This window comes from Perissodus microlepis, chromosome 18 (assembly GCF_051167445.1).
Source record: "Perissodus microlepis isolate ML-2025 ecotype Zambia chromosome 18, ASM5116744v1, whole genome shotgun sequence".
NCBI lineage: Eukaryota > Metazoa > Chordata > Actinopteri > Cichliformes > Cichlidae > Perissodus > Perissodus microlepis.
In genome coordinates this window covers 12,086,117-12,111,455 of record NC_140478.1, presented here as the reverse complement: position 1 = coordinate 12,111,455, position 25,339 = coordinate 12,086,117, and the positions used below count along the sequence as shown (strand labels likewise).

Sequence of the window (25,339 nt, the reverse complement as noted above, 5' to 3'; positions counted from 1 at the left end):
CTGTGCGTCCTCCCTCCGTGTTACTTGACGCTGACCATTGAAGGAAAACGGAGCAGAAGAGCGAAACATGGCGACTTCGAACAATCCGCGGAAATTCAGCGAGAAAATCGCTTTACATAACCAGAAGCAGGCGGAGGAGACGGCGGCGTTTGAAGAAGTGATGAAAGACCTGAGCATAACCCGAGCAGCGAGGGTAACGACACCGGTTCTTGCCTTTTCCTTCCCTCCCTCCTGTCTGCACTCCCGTTTGTTTTCAGCGAGCTGTCAAATAGGCATTTGTAGCGCCGCGGCTGCACGCAGAACAGGTAAACAATAACAAACGACGCTTCCTGCCAGCTGTGGCCGATTTTCTCCTGTCTGTGGACGGCCAGCTGAGCCGACACGATGTGTCGGTCCTCAAATGTAGATGCGTACTGCGGGGACCATCTTTCCTAAAAGTTATTGGCTACAATTTTTGTCCCACGCAAGTGTAAAGCAAAGGGGCGTGCATCCGTGTTTGACAGCGCGCGTCCAGCACCGCGATTTTCCCTTCATCTCGTGGGCTTAGATACGAAGCGATTAACCTAAAGCATATGATATGATCCGTGAACGTAGAGATTGACATAAAAAAAAAATGAATTAGAAAATCGTGGTGCATATAGGGATATATGTTAAGGTGTGTTTGTGTGCCTATAAACCGCGGTGAACTTGTCTGACGGGTCCTCAGGCCTGTGTGCACTGCAACATGAGTGACATTTACGGCAAAGATGAAGGCCAGCAGATTATGTGGAATTTAAGCCACATACAGCACAGGCCTCCAGAATAAATCCTATGGAGGCAGGGCTTCAGTGGAAACCGCTACTGAGTGGAAATATGATGGACTTAACATCATTGCAAGCATCAACCACTATCCTATCTAAGCTCTGTTTCTCTGAATCTGTGTGTTTGTGTGTCTGCTAAGAAGACGATAAAGAGCAACTTAAAGGTCCTTCTAGAATCAGAAAAGCAGAAGTATCATCTAACAGTAGATATCGTGGATGCTGGTTCACTGTCACACAGCAATGGCAGACTGCAGTGCAAAACTTCTAAACGTGCATTGCTTTAAAAAAAAATTTATTAGAAATACGCGCTCACCCGACACTTTGTTAGGTACACCTCACTAGTGATGGGTTGGCCCATTAAGAAGTGCCTTAAATCCGCTGTGTGATTTTTTTTTTTTTTTTTTTTTTTTTTAAACTGCAGTTTCCTGTTCTTAGCTGACAGGACTGGCACCTAGTATGGTCTTCTGCTGCTGTAGCCTCTCTGCTTCAAGATTCAAAGATGTTGTGCATTCAGAGATGCTTCTTCTTCTTCTGCATGCTTTGTTTTTAATGAACGTTTTTTTTGGGGTTATTGTATCTTCCTATCAGCTAGAAGCAGTCTCGCCTTTCTCCACTGACCTTTGACATCAACAAAGCGTTTTCACCCAGAAAACTCTTTCCTAAACTGGATGTTTTCTCTTTTTCAGACCATTCTCTGTGAACCCTAGAGGTGTTTAGAAAATCCCAGTTTCTGAAATACTGAAATACCAGCTCACTTGGTCCTGACAACCATACTACGTTCAAAATCTCTTAAATAACCTTTCTTCTCCATTTGGTTTGAACTTAAACATCTTGACTTGACAGGTCTACATGCATAAATGCACTGAGTTGCTGCATTGTGACTGGCTGATTAGATATTTGCATGAACAAGCAGTTGAGGAGGTGTATCTTAAAGAAGTGGCCAGTGAGAGCACACACAAAAATCGCTTGGTATAAACTGAATATATACCAATCAAGTACATTTCATTTGAACAGGTAACTTAAATGTAACATTTTACATTGCACGTATGCAACATAGTTACATGGAAAATGTACATGTAACCAAATAACCAAAAATCATCAGTTTGGGAATACATGTTACGAAAAATGGCCTCCCTATGCTTCACCTTTAAACACGTCCTTATCTGGAAACTAATAGAACAAGTTGCATCAGAGTTATGACTTTATTATTATAGGTCCATATTTTTAGACGATATGTCTAGACAGGTTGGTCCCCTTTGAGTGGAGGTCTGTGGCCTTATTGGGTTTTTTTTAATCTAGATTTCATTAAGTATGCAATCAGTCGTTTGTGTGTTTTTGGCTGTCAGTAAGATTATGCAAAAACCTCCTATAATATAACCTGACTATAATTAAAACCCAGTGGAGAGGTGGAGTATGAGCAAACCCATTAAACAGAGCGAAGCTGGATTGCTTTCTTCAAAACTGCGAGATGGGGCAGTGAAACTGGTGAAAGGATGCACTTTTCCAGTCATTAATGGAAAGACAAACATTAGGTAGCTCTTGTTTGAGCCAGAGTTAAACATGCTGGAAGGATGCCTCGGGTTTAGAGTTTCACCCTTTCACACTGTTGCCTCCCTTTATGCTCAACTCTCACTCTGATTTTTCTTTTGTGCTTCTCTCCGTACACGGCTTCTTGTGATTAAAGTGACCCAGACTTCCTGTTCTGTTGTTACAGTATCTAATCCGTTGCATCAGAGACTGCGTTCATGTAGCTAAAGAAGTATACTATGAGGTTGGAGGCTTATCAAAATACACCACTGATGCAGGCATAGTAATTGTTATTATTAGATTTTCTGCCATGCCAACAGTAAGCAGTGGGCTTGCATGAGACAATTTAATTGACTGGTCATGGGTTCTCTGATTGGACATGGAAAAGGAGGCTGTTTTGAAATAAACACTGGAGTGACAGTTTGGAGGGTTTTCTTTTGAAATGAAGACAGGCACATTCAGTGATACTGAAATATATCTATACTGCTTTGCTTGCACCTTGGCATTCACATAATCTATTCACATTAAATAAAAAAGAAACCGTTAAATTTGACACTAAATTAGCTGTAAACGTTAGAGCTTGCAACAAAATTTGTCACTAAATTAAACAGCTTTTAGTTTCCATCACTTCGATCTTCCTTTCCTTTACTGCTAAAATAAGCAAATCTCACTTTTAGCACTTCAAAAAATTTAAGAAAAATCTGCAAACAGTTCTTTAATGTAAATTAAACAATCATGCAACTTAAAAAGAAAATGTTCTAGCAGGACATCATATTCAGCTCTCGTTATTAACAAAATCACGTCCTGGTCTTGTTTTTAGGCGTGTGGGGTGTTAATAGCTAATTTATTACATTGCTGTAACTGGAGCGTGGACTTAACGCGAGCGGGAAACCCTTTTACTTCTTTTCTAATTTTCCCATAAATGCCTGCTGATTTACCTGATGTTGTTCTGCTTGCAGTTGCAGTTGCAGAAGACCAAGTATTTGCAGCTGGGGCAGAACCGTGGGCAGTACTATGGAGGATCCTTGCCAAACGTCAATCAGATTGGAAACAGCACGATCGACGTGCCTTTTCAGGTACAGGATTGCTTATCTTTCCTTTGCTTTCACATTTACAACTAAAATATACCTGGTGTGGGTCAATAAAATCTGTGGTCTTAACTGCAAAAATATATTGTGTGATATAAATAAATAAATACCCCCATTTTTTCCCAATCTCTATGGGTAAGTAATATCCTGCAGTATTGACTGGTAGCTTTTTTTAGACATCCTAAGGTTCTTTTTCCCTGGACTAAATATTCTTCTACAGGAAGTCACATACTTTGTGTAAGTCACTTATGTAAGCAGTATATGAACAAAAATAATACTTTATTTAGAGTAAAGAGTAGAAGGCAGTGTAAGTAACCAAGGCCACAGCCTACATTAGGTTTGTATACGGTTGTAGCATGGCTCGGCGCAGGCTCTGTCCAATAAACACTGTGTACACAGTCCTGCAATAACTTTGAAGTTTATGTGTTGCTGCCGCAGCGTAAAAAGAACGTTCTTGAAGCCACGTCTGTCACACCAAATTTGAATTGTGTGTTTTATGTGCAGGGAGCCACAGCTTCATGCTGGGGTTCAGTGCACTCGGCAACAACGTGAACAGAAGCAGAAGTTTTTTTTATTGCTTTAAATTGTTTTCAGGAGCAGCTTCAAAGGTGGCAGGAAAGGATTTGCATTAATTGTCGACAGAAACATAAAAGAAATGTCAGTCTTCAGTGAAAGCCTTAAAACTGATATTGCATAATAAAGAATGTTAGAAATTGAAGGGAAAAAGGGTCAGGAGGTTGTGTGTAATTTGTTCTGAATAATAGGTTTCATTTTATTTGGGGAAAAAAAAAAAGAAAAAATCATTGCGTTCAGTGCTATCTGCAACGCGACTGCTGCGTTGCTTAGTGTGTCAGTCTGTGTATATGAGAAAGAAGAGCTTCTCCATGTTTCATTCTCTCAGCCAGCGCTGGAAACAGTCTCTTGCTTGAAAGGCACTGAAGCTGCACAGCAAGACAGAAAACATCTGTCATGTGGGCTAAAAAGCCCTTGTCCTTGAAATTTCCACGGAATAGCTTTCCTATCAGACAAATGGAACAAGATACCAACCTTTAAAAAAAAGGAAAATGTAATGCAGTTTTGTAGTTTTAATTTTCTTTGCCAATGAAATGACAACCCACAAAAAAACAACAAACAAACAAGTTGAAGAACACGCGTAGAACATAATGCACACATTTCAGATTTTCTTTTTCCAGTCTTCCGCCATCCTTTTCACCCCGGACCACTTTACCTTTCATTCCTGTGCTACATGCTCATAGGATGTGTTTATTCTGTGCTGGCCAAGAGCAGTGTAACTGAGGTAAAGTGCTGACTACCGTGGCTGCCGCAGTGCTTTTTGTAGATTAATGACCTCAAAAACTCTCTTGTTATTGTTACACATTCAGCTCTAATACTGCAGAGCTGAAAAGTAACGTTTGCAATTTGCCCAGTTCATTACGCATTTTTTTTCCTTGTCTTTATTTGTCAGAATTCAGGGCTCGACATGAACAGGTCGACGCGACACCACGGATTGGTGGAAAGAGTCTACCGTGATCGGAACCGCATCACATCGCCCCACCGGAAACCCCTGTCTGTTGACAAACACGGACGACAGATATCCTTTTATGCTGCCTGTTGGGTGAAGTGTTGTTTAATGTTGGTTTTTATCTGGTTTCTGAGCTTCAGTTTAAATCAGAGTGCTTGGTCAAAACTTCACTTGGTCAAATTTTTCTTTAGGAGCAGTAGAGTGGCATTTCTGCAGATTATTAGGAATTTACACAGATGTTATCCTACCAATGCATGCCCCATGCTACAGTATTTGTTTTGGCCTGTTCATGCTGTTGGAAGCCTGATATACTTAATCACACTGAGAAAAAAACAAACAAACATGTTTATATCCTAAAAATGGGTCAGTTTAACCCATTCCTAGGTGCTTACTAGGCATGAATATTTCAGCTTTTTGTGGATTCAAATGAGAAGTAGCTTTGAAATGAAAAACGATAGGAATCTCTCAAAGTGCTGTAGGTGCACGAAGCCTAAAAACAGGTCATTTTAACCTGTCGCTAGGTGGTTGCGGGGCAACACGATGCCATCATAATGTGTCATGCATAATTTAGCTTTTGCGAATACAAATTAAATGTTACTGTTGTGAAATACAAACGATACAGTGCTTTTATAAGGTGCATAAGTGCAAAAAAATGGATCATTTCAAACTGTTGCTAGGTGGTTGCTAGGCAATGCGATGATGCCGCAGTATCTGATATAGATAAGAACCTTCCGGGGCCTAAGATGAACTTGTGTGCACAGGTTTGGTTGTTCATCTTCTAATGCTCTCGGAGGAGTTGGTGGACAAAGAAACCAACGCACAGACAGACAGAGATTTCATGTATTATGATAAATATTCAGTGGGAGGAGTTTGGCTGGGAATAACATGGTGTCAACAGCTGAACATTAGCATCGTGGAGATGTTAATAAACCATAGTCTGCACACACCCACACAGTTCTGAGAACAGGACTAATCACACAGTATAAGTGAAACCACCTGCGGGCTCTCATCATTCTCCAGCAGAAGTCAATGCAAATCTTTAAACTGTATTATTGTTTTTTTAAAGCTTAATATATGCATAAAATATACATTTGTGTTTAAATGCTCCTTCATGTTAGCATTATTGGAAAATACACAGTGCAGAACAAGCAATTATTAACACCTTTTCATTAATAAGGCTGTTGTATTCAGCCAGCTTTTGAAGTGGAAGTGCTTCTTGATTTCAGATTTTTAGATCTTAATCAAACTGTTTGTGGGCATTTTTGTAAAAGACTTCGGCCTGTAGGTAATGAAAGTGTACCCTGTATTGTAGAAGATCACCAAGCACAGTGCTTTTTTTATTTACTTATTTTTTGAATTCACAGAAGAGAGTACACTGATTCTGCCAAGGCTTTCATTCTCCAGCTGTTATTTCTTAACCTGCGATGTCACATTGACAGCTGTCCATATGGCTCAGTATATCTCTCGCCGCCACCTGATACTAGTTGGAGGAGGTAAGACGGTCTCTGATAATGACACAATGTCTCGGCATGGCCTTCTTGCAACTAAATGCATTTTTTTTTTCACCTGTCATGAAGAAGCGTGTTCAGATAATAACGCAAGACACATTCAGAGTGGAAAGACCCAAGAGGCTAACACTCTGACTGTGAAATCCTTCTGCATTGTCACATATTTAATGACTTTCACAGATTTCTGCCATTGAGAAAAATTATTGAAATGTTTATATTTACACTTCAAACTATTCCAGTGTCCTTATTCTAGTGTTAAACATTTAAAAATAACTGACTGCTGCATGTAATGTTGTTGTCGCACAGTGCTGTAGTTGCCCGCTATGTACTTTTTTGTGCTATTCGGGTAGATTTTGTCTCTAGATCGCCTTATGTGAGTTTAAAATTCTTGTGCTGCAGGACAAATTCTGACTCAGCACTGCATCAGAGCACACTAACTCCTGCCCAGCAGGCCTCCTTCACTGGAGGATCACAGGAGCTGCAGCCAAAACGAGGTACACAAGATTTCAAAGATGTTCTCGTCATGTAGTGTGAGAGACATGTTCATTAGTGTGGTGTGTGTCAGCTCACTTCATACAGACACCCTGCATGAAATGAGCTTTTAGCTCTGCCTTGAATTAGTCTATTTGTGCTTTTTAAATTAGTGTTTTTTGCATTATCTGCAGAATTCAGTGTTATTTGTTTTTTTGTTTTTTTTGTGATCCTGTTTAGTTTTTGTGGTATTTTGTTGCTTTCTCCTGACGACTCAGTGGAAGCGCCCTCCAGTGTATGATGAAAGGGTTTGAATGCGGCTTTGAAGGCAAGAGGAGGAAAATTGATTGCTGTGCAGATGGTGCGCATTCAAGTACCATGTGAATTTCGCTCCTAATGGCCATGTGAGGGGAATTATGTCAATTTTAGAAGCACTTTGGTTGAATTTGTATGTATCATCTTGGAGAAGTGCTTGTGCTTTTACCCATTATTTGCATTCAGAATTCTTTTTTCTTTTACTAATGTCACACCTCTTGTCTACTTTCTTTTTTTGTTTTTCCTCTTTTTAAAGGAACCTTTTTCTTCCCACTGTCACCAAGTGCTTACTCAAAGGGAATTGCTGGGTACCTTGTTATCATTTTGTACCTTACAATGCAATAGTGCTTGGATATATATAAATTTATGTATATATATGTTGTAACTTGACGCTACATACATTAACGACTGCACTTACTCACTTGATCTGATTAAATGAAGGCAGTTACTATGAGCTTCAACAGGCAGGACATCTGTAGATCCAAGAGATTGAGGAGATTTATTTTTTAATTTCTCCATCTCTCTCTCTCTCTCTCTCTCTCTCTCTCTCTCTCTCTCTCTCTCTCTCTCTCTCTCTCTCTCTCTCTCTCTCCAGTCCTCCTACTCACTGTACCGGGGTCTGAAGCAATTAAACAAGAGGTGGATGAAGATGGACAGAAACATAACTGGGACAGCAAAAAAGTAAATCTTCACACAAAATGTTTTTCACTTGAGTATCTCACTGGTCTTCCTGATACACTAGTTGTCTTTTTTCTCCCACTTTAGAACATTTCAAGATCCAAGCCCTGCAAAGTTCCTGGAATCCAGTGAGTTTTAATGTCTTAGGTTGTCTAAGGATACCTTCCTCTATAGTCTGAGTAACACAATGAAATGTTTCAGTGTAAATATTTTTGGGGGGCACTTTGGTCTCACTGTTACGATATAGTGTTTAAATGCAGAAAGGAAGCTTCGGCTAGGTACGTGTGTACACAAATCTGATGAATGGGTGTGAATAAAGCGTAGTTTTGAACTGAAAGCATCTGACTGTAGTTCAACATTTTCATTTTGACTCGCTCAACTGCCAAAGGAATGAGAGTGTGGAGCCAAAAGATTTGCAAAAATACCCTGGGCCAAATGCATGAAGTCCAAATATCTCTGGACTTGTTTGCCTCGGGAGACATTTCCAAGTAATCTGAATAAGCTACTGGTGTTGGCGGTTCTGCTATTTCATCACCGAGTATATCGAGCATGTCATCACTGGAGAGTTTACGGCACCCATCTGTTTTTCTGCAGCATTTTCCCGTCTCCAGAACAGCAGCTGACCGCTTCAATGAAACCAGCAGCCCACAACACTGGCGGTTCTCTTCCCGATCTGACCAACATCCAGTTCCCTCCTCCGCTGCCCACCCCGCTCGACCACGACGACCCAGCTGCCGCCTCGTTCGGCTCCCAGAGCAGCACGCAGGCTCTGGGTAACACACAAGGTGGTAATAAGCACTCTCTGCTCTGTTCTCTCTGGACATATCTTAAAGTTATGTGCAGGATATGAAGGATCTTGGATTTCAGCATTTGCCACTTGTTTGGTGCCAAGTTGGGTCTTTAAGGAAACTGTTTTCTTGTGCTGGGTAGGAGTGAACACGTCTCAACCCACAGTAGCCATGGAAATCCAGGCCGGGCAGGATAATGTGATTCCTCTCATCCTGAACGCGGGAGACTCCCACCAGCACCAGAACCTGCAGCTCTCCCCAACAACTCCACCTCTCACTCTCTCCCAGGTACTCAAGAGGAAAGCGTTGTACATTAATAGACATGGAAACAGTGTCATGATTTGTAGGCAGGCTACAAATACTGAAATGAATGCTTTTTGAGGTTTCTGTCTTATAAAGTGCTGTGCTCCCAACAGGCAGCCATTAATGCCATGAACCTGGAGCAGCAGCTGTCCCAGTACGCCTTCTTCAGCCAGCAGCCGTCGTCCCAGACACACCCAAACCAGCAAGTGAGTTTCTATGTAAAGCCACAGCTCAAAACATAATAAACTTCATCTCATTCATATGTACGAACACCCAGTTTTATATAGTATTATGACCACTTGCCAAAAAAAATCAATGAATGAGTCAACAGCAGTTGTTTAACTCAGACGTGTGGCTCCTTTTGTTTTCATTTACCCGTTTTAAACATCCAGAGGATCGCTGAGCGTTAGTCCATCTGCATATGAAGCAATTCGCTCACTGTCTGCCGCATTACAGCTGACAGTTGGTCGCCCTGCCCTGTTGTTAGTTACTTCAAACAATCACCTCAGAGTTGAGAGTAGTTTAACTTGCTTTCTGCCCACCGCTAAAGCCAAATCACTGCTAGTCACTTCCTCTTAGGATGTCTATCACCTTAGGTCAGAGTTATTTGAAGCCGAAAAGATAAAGGGAAACTTTCAGCACAACACAAAGCAACGTGCTCTCCTACACAACATGCTGCCAGTGCAGATGTTGCATATCGCTGCCCCCTCCCCCTGGCACTGACTCACTTTCTCTCTCTCTCCCTCGCTTTTACCCGTGGTTTGTGGACATCTTTTCATTTTCTCCGCAGTTTTGGTTGCATTTCCTCTCCGGTTTTCTCTTTTCTGCCGCAGCCGTTCCTTAAACTCTTCCTTATAAGGAATTATATTTCTTGGGTCCGCTATAGTAGCTGCAGTGGATTCACACTCGAATCACACTCTCGAACTTGTCATGTCATGTACAACATACAGAGAAGCGTCTGATCATGTTTGTTATTGGTAGTAGTAGAGAATGAGTCATTATCATCTGAAGTTAAGTCTAAATTTTGGAATTGATGAAATAATTTACTTAGTAAAAGTTATTCTGGGTCTTCCAGCCAATCAGTCCTGAATTTTCAGTGGCCGTGGTATAGTCCTCAGGAAGTTTCACTGGAAATTAGGATCGAGTCCATTCCTTTACAAACCTGTTGCTGTGTTTCAGTTTGTGACGCTGGCGTTGTGGTCTGCTTTCTATTTCATCAGTCTGTCAGCTCCCTAAGCCTCCAATCTCGGGATTATGTTTATTAATGCAAGTACAGCTAATCCCAATCTCCAAGTCTTTCCAACTTCTTCCAATATTTTTGGATTTATGAATGTTGTCATTCTTTCATTCTAAGAATGTTCATACGTATTATCTCTGTTTATCACATGAATGCTAAATCATTTGAAACTATAGCTTTATGTTAAATGTTACTGAACACGTGTCCTAACAAACTGTAATCATGAAGCCGTTCATGTTTAACTGAAATGAAAATGCATTTTTGTGTTCCACAGCCCATTAAAAAAAAAAAGAATATTACAAAACTTTGACGTTAGCCAGACTTTAAGATCTCAGACTTAATATTTATCTGCAGCTGCTGCTGCTTTTTAATTAGATTGATAGCATCCAGATTGTGAATGAGTGAGTAAGATGAAAAATGAGGGGAAAAATAGATAAACTGCATTTAATGACGATGATGCGTTTTGGCTCTCATGGGAACATTCGACTTACTTTGACTTACTTACGTTTACTCGTCTGTGATTCAGTCACCTCTCTATTGTTGAGATGTTTAATGAGATGGAATTAGAGACTAACCACACCAGAGTTATAGCAGCAGCAGTTCATAAATGAATTACTATAACCATATTTTTTTTAAATAAGGTTCCAAATAAATAATAAAACCTATGATGATTTCAGTTACCAGTTAGTTGGAAGAAAACTTCGCAAACCCTTTGATATTCCTGTCACGTCTGCTTTTATTTCATTTACTTTGATTACTTTTTGAGCAGATCTTCATTTTTGCCACAGTTGACTAAAAATAAAAACACACCAACAACTGTGCTTTCCACGTCTTTATTCAACATACTGAGTTATTATCAGAGAGGCTGTTAAAAAAAAAAAAAAAAAAGTGAATCCCTGCTAATTGCTTCTCCAAAAGCTGTTTGGATTCAGGTGTTCCAATTATGAAGATGAGACTAGAAGTGTGGGTTGTAGAGGTTGTGCTCAGTAAGAAAGCCATAGAGAGTTTTCTCTTGTGATAACTATGACTCAGTCACAAGAGCTTTCTCGCTAGGGTTTTTGCACAAACCTCTTAAAAGCTACAGGCACATTTCTAAGAATCTAGGCGTTCATCGGTCCACAATGAAATAAACAGAGGAGATAATGACGTGGGGCTATTGGGATCACAGCAAGTGCGAATACACGCGGTCCTGAAGAAGGTACAAAGAACCCAAGGCCAACTGCAAAACACCTGCGGAGATCTCGCTAACTTGCTAAAATCTTTGTTCGTGTGTCTCAACTCCCAGAACAACAGATGAGATGCAAGTATAACATTTTGACAAAAAAATACACAATGATTTACTTAGAGGGGTAAAAGGCACCGGATGCCAAAAGTAAAACCATATCCCTGCTGCCTCGGGATCTGGGAAAAAAGACATTTTACAGGAGAATGTCAGTACAGCAGGCTTTGTGCATAGTCAGGTCAGACTCTTCACCTTTAACTAGAAAGTTTATGTGTGTGTGTGTTTTTTTTTTTTTTTTTTTTTTTTTACATTTTGGCATGATCTTTGACAATAAAATTCAACAAAAACATATAAAACTCCTAAAAATATCACATAAAAGGCAACTTGTAGCCTTTTATGTGATTTTCTTTTTTCTTTTGATGTGTTTTCATATCTGCCAAGATGTAATAAAATAAGATATGAATATAATGCGTGTGATAAGCAAGCATTAAAATTATACAGTGGTGCTTAAAGATTAGTTATCTATTTATGAGTCCACTGCTTATTTTCCAGCAGGCGGGTCTGGTCCAGCTGCCGTCCTCGGTGAACTCCTGCTCCCCGTCAGACAACCAGGCGTCCTCGCAAACCAACATGACCATCGACATGAACGCGGTGAGCAGTCTGTGTCTCGCTGATTTGTTGTAACAACAACCCAGCGATGACTGGTTCTCCTTGGCTGGTTCCCAGTTTTCCCGAAGAACTGTTTCTCAGATGGTGTTAACGTGTTGGGCTCGGGGTTTCGCGAACACACTGCCACGTCGAAGCAATCAGAACTGATATCGTAGACGTTCAGCTGTGACGTGAAGTTGTCCAAGAGTGTGTTTTGTAACAGACGTTTTGCTTGGGGGAAAAAAAACGACGTGAAAATAGGACTGTGTGTGACAGTGCAATTGTTCTTTCTTTGCTATTTTAACTATGATACAAAACCATAATTTTGCAGTCCCAGAATTTCTTTGTTTCTCTGCAGAGTTCAAGTCCCCCCAAAAATCACTAAAGCAGAATGTAAAAAATGCACAAAGAGATTCGCAAAACATCCGTGAATCTGAAAGCTTCTGTAAGGCGCTGCTTTTCCTTCAGATCTTGGCTCTCGCTGCTTCGCTCCACTGTTGCGGTGGGAATGTGTTTGGATTACTGCAGAAATGAAGTGGCCTACATTCTCTTCATCTCCGTAAAAGACTGTGCGGCGTGAGGTCACGGAAAACGCAGAGGAAGCTGGCTGGGATCTGGATCTTAGACTTGTATTCTTGTTATTAAACCGTTAATAAGGAAATGTTTTTATCATTTTACAGTCAAAGTAATGTCAAGGAAAACATCACCTTCTTTCATTTTCAGGCGAGTTCAAACAGGTTTACTCGACGCCACTGACCAGGTCACCGGTTTATAGCTCTATCCACAGACCTTGAACTCCTTTTTATCGCTCTCATCTCATGCTACCATTATTTTGGTAACTTATCTTTTAATAGTTTAGGAGTTTAAAGGCTTGAACGCCTCGTTGACTTGTAAATGATTACACATTATCAGCCTCATTTGATAAATCTCAATTACTTGATGGCGTATCTGTTGCTTACTTGGAAGGTTTTATAGTACTTTTTAGATTTTTTTTTTTTTTATGTTGTTAGACAGTATAAAAAACATCTGATGATAGGACAGAACAAGAGATAGCAGAGTGGGTTTTCCCTGGTCACTATTTTTAAAATATTCACCTGCTCAGGTTTAATTTCCAGCAATATTCTTACTAATTAATCCCCTGTAGTACTCAGTCTTTCACTTTTCTTTTTTTTTTCTACTACTCCACTGACGTGAGATCTACACATCACTCGTCACATATTGTGATCATACTAATTACATTTCAGCATTAGCTACAAGTATGCACGGGTTCAATATTCCTCTGATCGCCAGTCTCCTGCAAGAAAAACACCACAGACATGGTTAACCAAAGCTCCTTGTTCAATAGGAGAAGAGTTACACACAACGAACGAGGGGGGGAAACAAAAAGACGGCCTCCAGTGTGAATAACTCAAATGTATCCTCTTGTATCAGGCCTCGTCCCTTCAACAGTACCGCAGTAGGGTTGGATCCTCTGCCAATCAATCTCCAACCTCTCCCGTCTCCAATCAAGGCTTCTCACCCGGAGGCTCGCCTCAAGTAAGGGCGTATGGACTGAACGAGCTGCTGGCTCGCTTTGTATAAACATCACCGTCCCTTGCATCGTAGTGCTGTGGTTATCTCTGCTGAGTAGGACTCCGTGCAGCTTTTTCTTGTTGATACAGATCTGGGCAAAAAAAATAAAATAAAAAGCGAGCCCTTCAGCAAGACCCATAACATCAAAACAAGCATTTTCCCCCCTTAAGTTAATTGTATTGTCATTATTTATGTATTTACACATGATTACTTTCTGTGTTTTATAAGCCAAAAAAGAATAATATCTATTAGTATCTAATAAGTAGATAAAACACAGTGCAGCCTCTATTAGTTGACATTTTAACAAGCAATAGCAGGAAATCCTGGGGTCTACCGACAGGCATCATTAACCTTATGAATCACTGATGTGTTTTCCATGCTTGACATAAGAGGAAGTGAAACCGCGCAGTGAAGGAAATACTCTGGGAGAAAGCTGTCTGTGTGTACTTAAAGTTAATAATATATACATAGAAAATGTGCATTAAAAAGTTTGTTGTATTCCTGATCTGAATGATCACATTAAGCGCTGACAAACTGAACCCTGAGCAGCTCTTGTTTTGCCCAGATCTGACCACCAGTCTCTTTAAGCAGTCTCTTAGTGTCATTGATGTGTTTTGTGATGTAGCCGTGTCCCTGACCTTCCTCCTCCTCTGCTGCTTTTTGTGGTATTTGCATCGCAACTCCACCGTTTCCCTCCCAGTCTTGCTTATTAGACTGTGAAGTGGAGTTTGTTTTGTTCTTTCCCATGTTTGTCAGATCTCTGTGTTTATTGTGGGTTTGCACCAGCATGGGGGGGAATGGGTGAGCATCAAGGGAGGTATTAATCCCCTTCGAAGGATTTTTCAGGAAAAGCTGTGCAAACTGAACCTTGCTTGCAACGTAGTGCATTAAGATAAACTGAACACACCCAAGGTAAACATGGATTAGGGATGTCAGTGATGTGTGTGAGACTTATTAAAAGCATGTAAGATTTGCAAAAGGTAGTGCTGATAATCTTTTAATCGCCTATTGCTAAGTGTTCTTTCTTAAATATTGTCTTGAATTACACCTTTAAAAGTGCCATCTAGTAAGCCTTTACTGGTCCAAAGATTGAAGTTATAGTTTCTGAATTTTAAACGTGCCCTTGTGTGTTTGAGATGTGGAGAGAGAGAGGAACGTGGCGAGTGACAGAGTTGATTCATGCTGTGTGTGCATTTCTATATGTTTGCTTTCCCAACTCGGGTCTTTCCAGAGCTGAAGTGGCTCACTCGTAGTCCCGAGGTTATCCACGGGCCAAACCACAACCGACAGTCTGTGTTCTCTTGTTATCCTGCTCTGCCCCGTGGGGAGTTGTGCAGCGCACACAGATAATGTGGTTTAGAACTAGGTGGAGCACAGACTGAGAATATGATCCAATTACTTATACATTAAGAGGCCACAATGAAACGGGAGAATTCCTGCTGCTGATTCGATGAGGACATTCAAATGAGGAATCTCAAGAGAATTAGCTTGCGCTGGATGAGTCAGTGGAGGGGAGAATAAAGCCACAGAGGGGATTACATTTTCAGTGATTCCCTGTATTTTAACGCACATTACATCCTGTTTGGTTTGTCTTAATTAAAACGTGGAAGCCAGAAGGCAGGAGAGGAAGCTCCTGTTTCATGTAAGGCTTTCCTTTTGTTGTCCTTACGTAGACGATTTGGGGCGTTTGGCAGGTTTGCATTTCAGTGTATTATGTATACAGAGAGCTGTAACATATCGGCAGCTGATATTGAAAGATTTTGCCTCGTGTGATTAATTAAGCCATTTATTTATTTATTTTATCATATAATATATTTATTTACATATCTGCAGATTACTACAACTGTTTTTCTTTTATTTTTTGCAGGTTTTAAATTGTTTTTGTGCAATTAAAATTAAAAGGTTTGTGCTGCAGTAATGTCACACAAATGTGCGAAACGTTATGGCAGATGCTCAAAGACTTGTGAGGGCCTCCTCAAGAAAGAAAATCAGCTATAAGCATTTTATAGAGGCATATAAAAAAATGCTAATTATTCTAAGCCTCTGTATCTGGTTGTTTAGACCCGAGGTGTCAAACATGCAGCCCACTTTGATCGTTAGTGGGTCAGACCAGTGAAACTACATGATAAATGTGTAAAATTCCAGTAAAACATCTGGTAGTTTATTGCCTAGACAGTGCTGTAATTCTGAGATTTTTTCTTTTTAAAACACAAAAGATAAAATAAATACACTGATGGTGCATCATTCACATGAAAACACTAAATGTGTTGGCATATGCAAACTGGGTGGGCATTTGTACATTAAAAACCTCACACATTTCCAGACGTTGTGACATGTTGCAGTGTTCTAGCTGCTTTGACTGTCTTGTTTTGTACATCCCGTGTTTTATGTTTAATGTATTATGTCTGAAACCTTGATGCAATACAGGGAGTGCAGAATTATTAGGCAAGTTGTATTTTTGAGGAATAATTTTATTCTTGAACAACAACCATGTTCTCAATGAACCCAAAAAACTCATTAATATCAAAGCTGAATGTTTTTGGAAGTAGTTTTTAGTTTGTTTTTAGTTTTAGCTATTTTAGGGGGATATCTGTGTGTGCAGGTGACTATTACTGTGCATAATTATTAGGCAACTTAACAAAAAACAAATATATACCCATTTCAATTATTTATTTTTACCAGTGACACCAATATAACATCTCCACATTCACAAATATACATCTCTGACATTCAAAAACAAAACAAAAACAAATCAGCGACCAATATAGCCACCTTTCTTTGCAAGGACACTCAAAAGCCTGCCATCCATGGATTCTGTCAGTGTTGTGATCTGTTCACCATCAACATTGCGTGCAGCAGCAACCACAGCCTCCCAGACACTGTTCAGAGAGGTGTACTGTTTTCCCTCCTTGTAAATCTCACATTTGATGATGGACCACAGGTTCTCAATGGGGTTCAGATCAGGTGAACAAGGAGGCCATGCCATTAGTTTTTCTTCTTTTATACCCTTTCTTGCCAGCCACGCTGTGGAGTACTTGGACGCGTGTGATGGAGCATTGTCCTGCATGAAAATCATGTTTTTCTTGAAGGATGCAGACTTCTTCCTGTACCACTGCTTGAAGAAGGTGTCTTCCAGAAACTGGCAGTAGGACTGGGAGTTGAGCTTGACTCCATCCTCAACCCGAAAAGGCCCCACAAGCTCATCTTTGATGATACCAGCCCAAACCAGTACTCCACCTCCACCTTGCTGGCGTCTGAGTCGGACTGGAGCTCTCTGCCCTTTACCAATCCAGCCACGGGCCCATCCATCTGGCCCATCAAGACTCACTCTCATTTCATCAGTCCATAAAACCTTAGAAAAATCAGTCTTGAGATGTTTCTTGGCCCAGTCTTGACGTTTCAGCTTGTGTGTCTTGTTCAGTGGTGGTCGTCTTTCAGCCTTTCTTACCTTGGCCATGTCTCTGAGTATTGCACACCTTGTGCTTTTGGGCACTCCAGTGATGTTACAGCTCTGAAATATGGCCAAACTGGTGGAAAGTGGCATCTTGGCAGCTGCACGCTTGACTTTTCTCAGTTCATGGGCAGTTATTTTGCGCCTTGGTTTTTCCACACGCTTCTTGCGACCCTGTTGACTATTTTGAATGAAACGCTTGATTGTTCGATGATCACGCTTCAGAAGCTTTGCAATTTTGAGACTGCTGCATCCCTCTGCAAGATATCTCACTATTTTTGACTTTTCTGAGCCTGTCAAGTCCTTCTTTTGACCCATTTTGCCAAAGGAAAGGACGTTGCCTAATAATTATGCACACCTGATATAGGGTGTTGATGTCATTAGACCACACCCCTTCTCATTACAGAGATGCACATCACCTAATATGCTTAATTGGTAGTAGGCTTTCGAGCCTATACAGCTTGGAGTAAGACAACATGCATGAAGAGGATGATGTGGACAAAATACTCATTTGCCTAATAATTCTGCACTCCCTGTATATATATATATGCTCATAATGATGGTGCGCACTTGTAATTTTGACCTGCATCTATAATAAACAGATCACTGCTTGTTTGTTGTTGCAGCATAACTCCATACTGGGCAGCGTGTTTGCAGACTTCTACGACCAGCAGCTGCCTTCCATTCAAGCCAGTGCGCTCTCACAGCAGGTACAGGCTCTGTCTGTGTCAGATAGAAACCAATCATCTTCGCATGTTTTTCCTGCATTTACCTTTCTCCTACTTCAGGGACTTGTTGCATTATTTCTTTCTTTTGGGATTGCCAGTTGGAGCAGTTCAACATGATGGAGACCCCCATCAGCTCTGACAGCCTGTACAACCAGAACTCCACCCTCAATTACTCCCAGGCTCTTATGATGGGTTTGACTGGCCACTGCAACCCTCAGGACTCGCAGCAGCTTGGATACAGTAGCCATGGCAACATCCCCAACATCATTCTCACAGGTGCTGTTTCGACACTTCACACGGCTTCTCAAGACATGCAGCAAGTGGCCTGTTAAGGCAGAGACCCAGACTCTAAAGTGTAGAACTGGTAGATCCAAGTCTGGAGGAATGCTTGTGATTCACGTTTTCTTGTGGGTCTTGTGACAGTAACTGAACAGAAGAAGCTTCACAATGATTTAGTTGATTACTGGATTGGTATAATGCATCACACTGGATGGAAGCAACAGCACTTTGAATTAAAATGCTAAAATGAAGCATGTTAATAATAACACGCTAAGGAGAAAAAACTTTCGGCTGCTCCCAGTTTAATAGGCAGTAAAGAGAAAGAGCTCGGGATGATGAGAATGGCATTAATTTTGGCGTTCATTATTCATTCTACCAAACAGACGCACAAAATTTTTGTAATCTTTTGATGATTTTATACACTGTACATGATGAGATGTTCAAGGTCTTCCCAATTTTACACTGAGGAATGTTATTCTGAAATAGTTCGAAATGCTCTATATTTTTCATGAAACAGTAAATATGTCTTTTTTGTCATTTGCCACGTCACTCAGTTGTTGCATGCTGCCACAACCCGACATGTTGTTACATTTCTCACGAGTTGCACATCAAGGATAAAAAAGGTGGTTGCAGTTATGACGGAAGTTACGACGTAGATTTCCCACAGAAGTCTAAATCAGGCATAAATCACAGGATAAAAAAAATGAAAGTCCAACTTGATTATTTATGGTCTGAGCAGTATGAAAGTAGCGGGTTACCAAACTGTCATTCAATCACTAGAATGTTAGCTCTGACATTGTTAAACATGCTGCACAGACGTATAAGACTTATCTGCATGTAGATTCAAAGATAACATCCTCTTAAGGTTTGCCTTTAATAGTTTTTAAAAAATTAGCCCTCCTAATAATCAGCTTCACTTAGATATGTAATTATGATGCCAAGCTGTCCCCTTAAGTTGTTATCAAATCATAACCCACACTCTTCTGCATTCTTTTGTTTTCATTGAAGTTGTCTCTAATTTTAGCCTTCCTTCTCTCCCTTAGAAACCTCAGTGAGATGAATAGTATTTGATTTTTTTTTTTCTTGTTGTCTTTCCACAGTGAGTGGAGAGTCTCCACCCAGCCTGCCCAAGGACCTGTCTGGCTCCCTGCCCACAGATGTCAGCTTTGATGTGGACTCTCAGTTCCCGCTGGACGATCTGAAAATCGACCCGCTGACGCTGGATGGCCTGCACATGCTCAATGACCCGGACATGGTCCTCACCGATCCCGCCACCGAGGATGCGTTTCGCCTTGACAGGCTGTAACAAAAGTAGCGGGTGTAACAGGTGTGTGAACTCTGCTACCTAAAGCCGATGGTCTCTGAGGAGAAGGTATCTAGAATCAGGCTGATCAAGGGCCTCATCTGGGCTGAGCATCAATTCCACACGAACCAACCCAATCGACTCCCACAAATGAGCTCTTAAAATGTTTCTAAAGACTGCTGCCAGCTTCCCTTTAATGGTTCTCTCACTACCTTTTGTGATTGATGGATCCTGTTGCGATTTAGATGATATACCCGGTTTTTATTCGAGGAAGCTTAATGAAAATTTGGGGGCATAAACAGCCTGGTCTCTAATTCTCCATCAATGACTGACTAAACTATGTCTGTAGAGCAAACCCGTAATAAATCACACTATAGCGATCGCACGGCTGTTAACATAGAGTAGCTTGATGACTCAGAGGAAACACCTGTTGAGCTTAACCTCCCTCTGTCCCAAGCTGTAATGGAAGCCCTGGTGAGGCGATGAGTCACCCTTTTGCAAGCTCATTTATTTTTAGGGAATGCTGAATTTTGATTTTTATCATAGTCAGTGGCGGTCATCAGTTTATGCATGAAATCACAAATCACTGTGCATACTTGTTTTGCCTTAATAGCGTCTACATTTTGGTTTTCATGCAAAGATGACTCTTATGTAGATGAGGAAGAAAGAGGGAAAAAAACAAAGAAGCATTTTAGGGATGGAGTAATTTTTACAGGTGGTTTGGCCTACGTAATCCGCCGTTGTGTCGTCACTACCATATCATTTTTCAACTTCATTTATCGCACCTAAACGGATAAATGAGGAATACGAGCTAGATGTTTACAGGCTTTGTTTTATATTTTACATGTACAGAATGTGATTAGAGTTTGCGTAACGGTATCTATGCAAAACTACAGCGATCGATTTGGGACTGTAAAATGAAACACACACATCGAACCCTTATACGCAGGAAGGCAGCGTGCAGGATTCTTAGAGGACGCACGGCGACCGTGCCATGTTACTTTTGAAACTGTTTCCGTTCTTTCAGACTAGTGAGGTGTAGAGATGGTGGGGGGAAAAGGCACACTGAGCATGGCACACAGGATTACTCCCAAAGATGTGACCTCAGCGTAGTTGAAATATATATATATATGTATATTTTTCCAGACAATTGAACTGCCTCTATAATAGAACAGAATTGTTGATACAAAGAGAATGTATTTAGGTCACATCTGTACAACCATGTTGTTGCCATCCTGTCATCCTCATTGCCTCTCATAACTAGCCTTTATGTCCTTAAGGACACATATTGTTTCCCCAAAGCGGATATGACATCCTGCTTTAAGTTTTATGTGTTGCTTTGCTCGTTTCCCTGGCACTACAGCGACTCTATGTATCCGTTTTCTCGTAGCGCTCGTGTTGTCCGTGCCCTTTATCGGTTCGTTCCGTATCGCTCTGGTCGCTCTCGTAGTCGTATGCTTTCGTGCTTTAAAAATCCTCCGTGAAATCAGTGCGTGTTTCAGTAGATGGGTCCTTTGAGTTCATTCAGAAACGTGTCTCATTATTGCACTTTATGCATTTATTTAAAACACTGATTTCTCAGAGTGTATATAACAAACCCCCCGTCCCCACCTACCCTCGTGACTGTTATGTGCACTGGACCTGTCTGTCCTGTCTTTGATAAAACTTGCCTTCTTGTAAAAAAAAAAAAAAAAAGAAGAAGAAGAAAAAAGAAAAGAAAAATGAAAAAATCAAATTGAATTATAGTTATTTTTGAAAACTTCTATAAAAAAATCTATTGAAGAGAGCTGAGTTTTTACTCAGTCGGTGAGTATTTTGTTACACTGTTACACATTTTCCTTTCCTAAATTTTTTGCACGCAGGTGTGTCTGTCGTGTCGCTGCAGCTCTGACTGCATCATGTCGGAATAAAGAAAACCAAACAATGCTCGAAGACGTTTGTAATAAATTATTAATTAGCAAAAAAAAAGAAAAAAAGAAAAACAAACAAACCAAGTTACAAAAATAGTGCATTGGACATTTGCAGTAAGTGTTATTGTAATACTGTGCCAGATGGGATGAGTCAGTCCCTGAAAAGTATTTTGCAGAATTAATATTGCAGTTCAGTGCAGGTAGAATAAAATGTAAAATAGATATAGATTCATTCCCAGGACACTATTCGGCTGTTATGTTCCTGAAACATCGCGTCTGTCGATGTGTGTCGAGGAACCCTGTGCCAGCATATTTATTTTCATGCAACACAAAACTGTGATCGAATCTTAAAATTAGATTTTTAAGCCTTTTCCTTTAAAAAACAACAACAACAAAACTCTAATATTTCAGATGCATCATGTTTGTCAGTGATCCTGCGTTCTAGTTATCACTGTGGGAAAGTGGGGTGGTTGTTTTTCTATTTTAATAATTTTGTGACTGCACGAATCTCCTTAAGTGTTTTCTCTTCATGGCTTGTTTTTTAAAAATGTATTTTATTTTATTTTATTTTTAAGGGTTAGGTCGGTTTTGTTTGTCTGAGCAAGCGTGTTGTTTTTTCCCCCTTGTTCGCTAAACTCGTCTTTTGTCTCTCTTTGATTCTACATCGTGTATAGGCTACGTGACTGCTAAGTGAAGCCTAAAAGCATCAGATATGTGGTAATCAGCCTTTCATGCACATGTAGAAGCCGTTGTTTGATACTGTGTTTTATACCGCAATATCCAGTATGCGCTTATTTTCCCGTGGAACACCCACGCAGAGTTTTGATTATGTCATGGTAAATCTATAGACTAGCTTTGTATATTGCTGTATGGTAGGAACAATGTTTTTCGTGCTTTATGTGATATGATGTCAAAGTAAGAAAATGCACTGAGAAATACTGTGCTGCAATATGTCATTGTGGCTCTATATTCTCTGCTGGACCTCCAGACTTTATAGTGAGCCTGACATCTTTTGTGGGTTCTTTATTTCCGTTTGTTTTTTGTTTTGTGTTTTTTTTAAACACTTTTTGTGCTCATGTAGATAAGCGCTGACTGATGCGTCGCCTGTTACTGCCACCTTTTTAAGCAGTAACGTTCAGATATCGCACCAGTGTTTACAGAGACAAGAGTTTACAGCAGAGCAACGTTTGTTTTCCTCTACCTTAAAATGTTTCAGCTGAGTTAAATACTGTATCTGGAAAAACAGACTACATGCATGTAGAACCACTTGCAGTGTAGATTAGCTAAACAATTTTGTGGTTTAAACAGTGAATCAGTAAGGTTGAACAGTTATTTCAATATTATTATTTATTAATTCAGAGTTATCTGATATTTCGTTTGGACCTCGTCCATATGCATTTCAAGGCCCTTGAAGCACTTTTCATTTACTTGAAAAACTTTTATTCTGCAGGAATTCCACTTCCTGTTACATATTAGACTATTTAGATTCTTTTGGTCTTTACTTCAGAGCAGATTTGTCTACAGCACTGTATCTTTTTTCTCCTTCTTTTTAAAGTAAAATCAACAGTTGAACCAAAGGTAAAAAAAAAAAAAAAAAGATAGCCATAAGTAAGAGAAAAAATGTAAAACTTTTATAAAACATCCTCTTTTTTTCCTCAAATGATCCCATTATGGTTCAAATTATTTCATATTTACCTACAAAGTCATTGTTTAGGTTGGACACAATTACTGATTTCTACAACATGAATTAAAGGGGCACCTGTTATGCATCTCCTTCCAGTTATATTTGCTCTTAGAATGGGAGACACTAATAATAAACAAGACCACAGTAATTACTTTATTGTGTGTTGAAGTAACCTAAAGCCTGTCCTAAATGCTTAGTTTTTTTCTACTCTTGGCTCTGTATGATGTCACTGAGAGTGGATAGTCTTAATATGCTCATCAAAGGCCCCAGTGGGGTAGGCCTAGAGATTGTTTGGCAAGTGAAGTCACTATGAAACTGATTTCTCAAACGTGTCTGTGGGTCTTATACTTTATGTCACTCGGGCCACTTGGGTCCCAGTGACGCTACTTTCGTGAAGGCCCTTGCAGACGCCTGCATGCCTGCTTGGTTTTTTTTGTGACTTGTCCAAAGTGAATTTACAATACAATGCACCAACTACTAGGCCTGAACTCCACCCACCTTTCGTTCAAACCTTCTGTATGTTTAAGGGGAAAAAAGCTAAAACAGCCTGTTGCATAAACAAAAGATGTCCTGAGAAGCTGCACCAGGGCCCTCTATGAGATATGTGGGGGTTATTCTGTACTGTGAATCCTGCACGTCTACTCTAGAAGAGTCAGCAATTGTTTGTTTTTTTAAATTTGGTGCTGGAAATGAGCATAACAGGTCCCCTTTAAAGAAATGACTGCTATATCCTGTCCACTAGATGAGAAATCTATTTTCTGCATGATGCCGAATTTCAAAGTATCTTGACATATTGTATTTTGCTTTAAACTAACCATTTAGTTTTGCCTTTGTTTTATAAATTTGTGGTGAAATTGTATTTTGTAGTGAAAAAAAAAACACTGAGACATAACATGGACACGATGAGAAACACGAGTAAGAAAAATCACATACAAATACTGTACAGTCAGACTAATAGTGGCTCTGTGACACAAGCTGTTAAAACACAAACTGAATCAGGAAGATGAAACAGAGTCACGGTCATGTAAGGTCACTCAGTGGGTTGCCCACAGCTATGAATCCTGTGAGTGCATTTCGAGGACAGCCCAGTGCTGGTTCGAGACTCACACAATGGCAGCTAAAACGTTCTACAATGTATTTTAAGTTGAGTGAAAATATTCCACACACTGCAAATGCATTTTACTGCCGTGAAGAGGTGCACTATGTTTCTGTAGTGCACTCGCAGCAACAGGAAACATTATGCTCGTATAATATGCAAATCTAGCATTCTGCAGCAGAGCTTGGCGGGTCTGTACTTTTTCTTTTTGAGCTAACCCTTTAAAAGTGACTGGTCCAAACCTTGTTCTTCAAATTGTGCGTTTTCTATTTTAATTGTTAAAATTGGACAAAAATAATCCAAGTTGGCTGTAAATGTGAGCGACGTTATAGATTTGGGGCGGGGCTTTCCATTTAAAATGTACCTGATGTATTTTTCTCGTGTGAAGGCTTCTGTCTTTGTATCTTTGCATTATTATTTGTAAATGAGATGAAAATAAATATATCTGAATAAGCCAAGACACTTGATTTCTCGTATTGTGTTTTTTTTCTCATTAGCTTGACTCCAAAAAGTACTAGAAAACAAAGACGTGCAGCAGTAGTTTCATGGTGTTTGCAGCCCCCATAACTGGCATAACTTAGACTTTCTCACCCACTCCAGGACTTCAGTTGCCCTGCCTCTCCCACTCTTTCCGCACCAACAGTTTTAATGAGTTTCTACTTTTTTTTATGTGGGATGGATACTAAAGCTAAGACTGCTGGTGAGAGGACAGTCTTTTCTATGAGTTAAATGTGTTCTGTTTAAAGGACTTTGCGTGGATTGGATTATGCTGTGGTTGTCAAGAAATTAGTTTGAGATTAAATGTTTTAATTCTATTTGGTTACAACAGTTAACCCTAAATGTGTCTCTTCTTATTGTTGATTATCCTTTACTAAAACTAAACTAAAAACTAAAACTAGATCTGAAATAAAATGTTCATTAAAAATAAAAACTAAATACGGAGGAAATGCCCTTCCTATTTGTTTATTGGTTAAGCTTTGTTATCCTAACTTGCCTACAGTCTACAAGACTGAGTCAACTGCTGTGTAAAAGTGCATTTTTTAACAATTATAATACCTATACTGATTCTCGTAAATTTTGTCTCTGGGACACGCCCTTCATATAATATTACTTAAAAATATTAAGACTAACTAAAAACATTTTCAAAATGCCCAAATGCTAAAATGCCTTGTTGGCGTCAAAGGTTAGAGGAGAATGACCAGACCATCT

General features: G+C 40.0%; 1 protein-coding gene across 5 annotated transcripts; it reads left to right on the top strand.

The window, feature by feature from the left end:
* Positions 1–24,592, top strand: crtc1a (CREB regulated transcription coactivator 1a). 5 transcript variants are annotated; one of them, XM_084911922.1, is made up of 15 exons: positions 1–193; positions 3,287–3,403; positions 4,881–5,008; positions 6,371–6,430; positions 6,845–6,939; positions 7,827–7,912; positions 7,997–8,037; positions 8,504–8,694; positions 8,840–8,985; positions 9,114–9,206; positions 12,015–12,110; positions 13,539–13,643; positions 17,757–17,840; positions 17,957–18,134; positions 19,238–24,592. In XM_084911922.1, the coding sequence occupies exons 1-15, from the start codon at positions 68–70 to the stop codon at positions 19,441–19,443; spliced, it is 1,752 nt and encodes a 583-aa protein (XP_084768048.1). In that variant the 5' UTR covers positions 1–67; the 3' UTR covers positions 19,444–24,592. The 5 variants fall into 5 exon arrangements, with proteins under 5 accessions (XP_084768048.1, XP_084768050.1, XP_084768051.1 ...); XM_084911921.1 differs by having other exon boundaries at positions 2–193; positions 12,012–12,110; XM_084911924.1 differs by lacking the exon at positions 13,539–13,643.
* Positions 24,593–25,339: the final 747 nt, after the last annotated feature.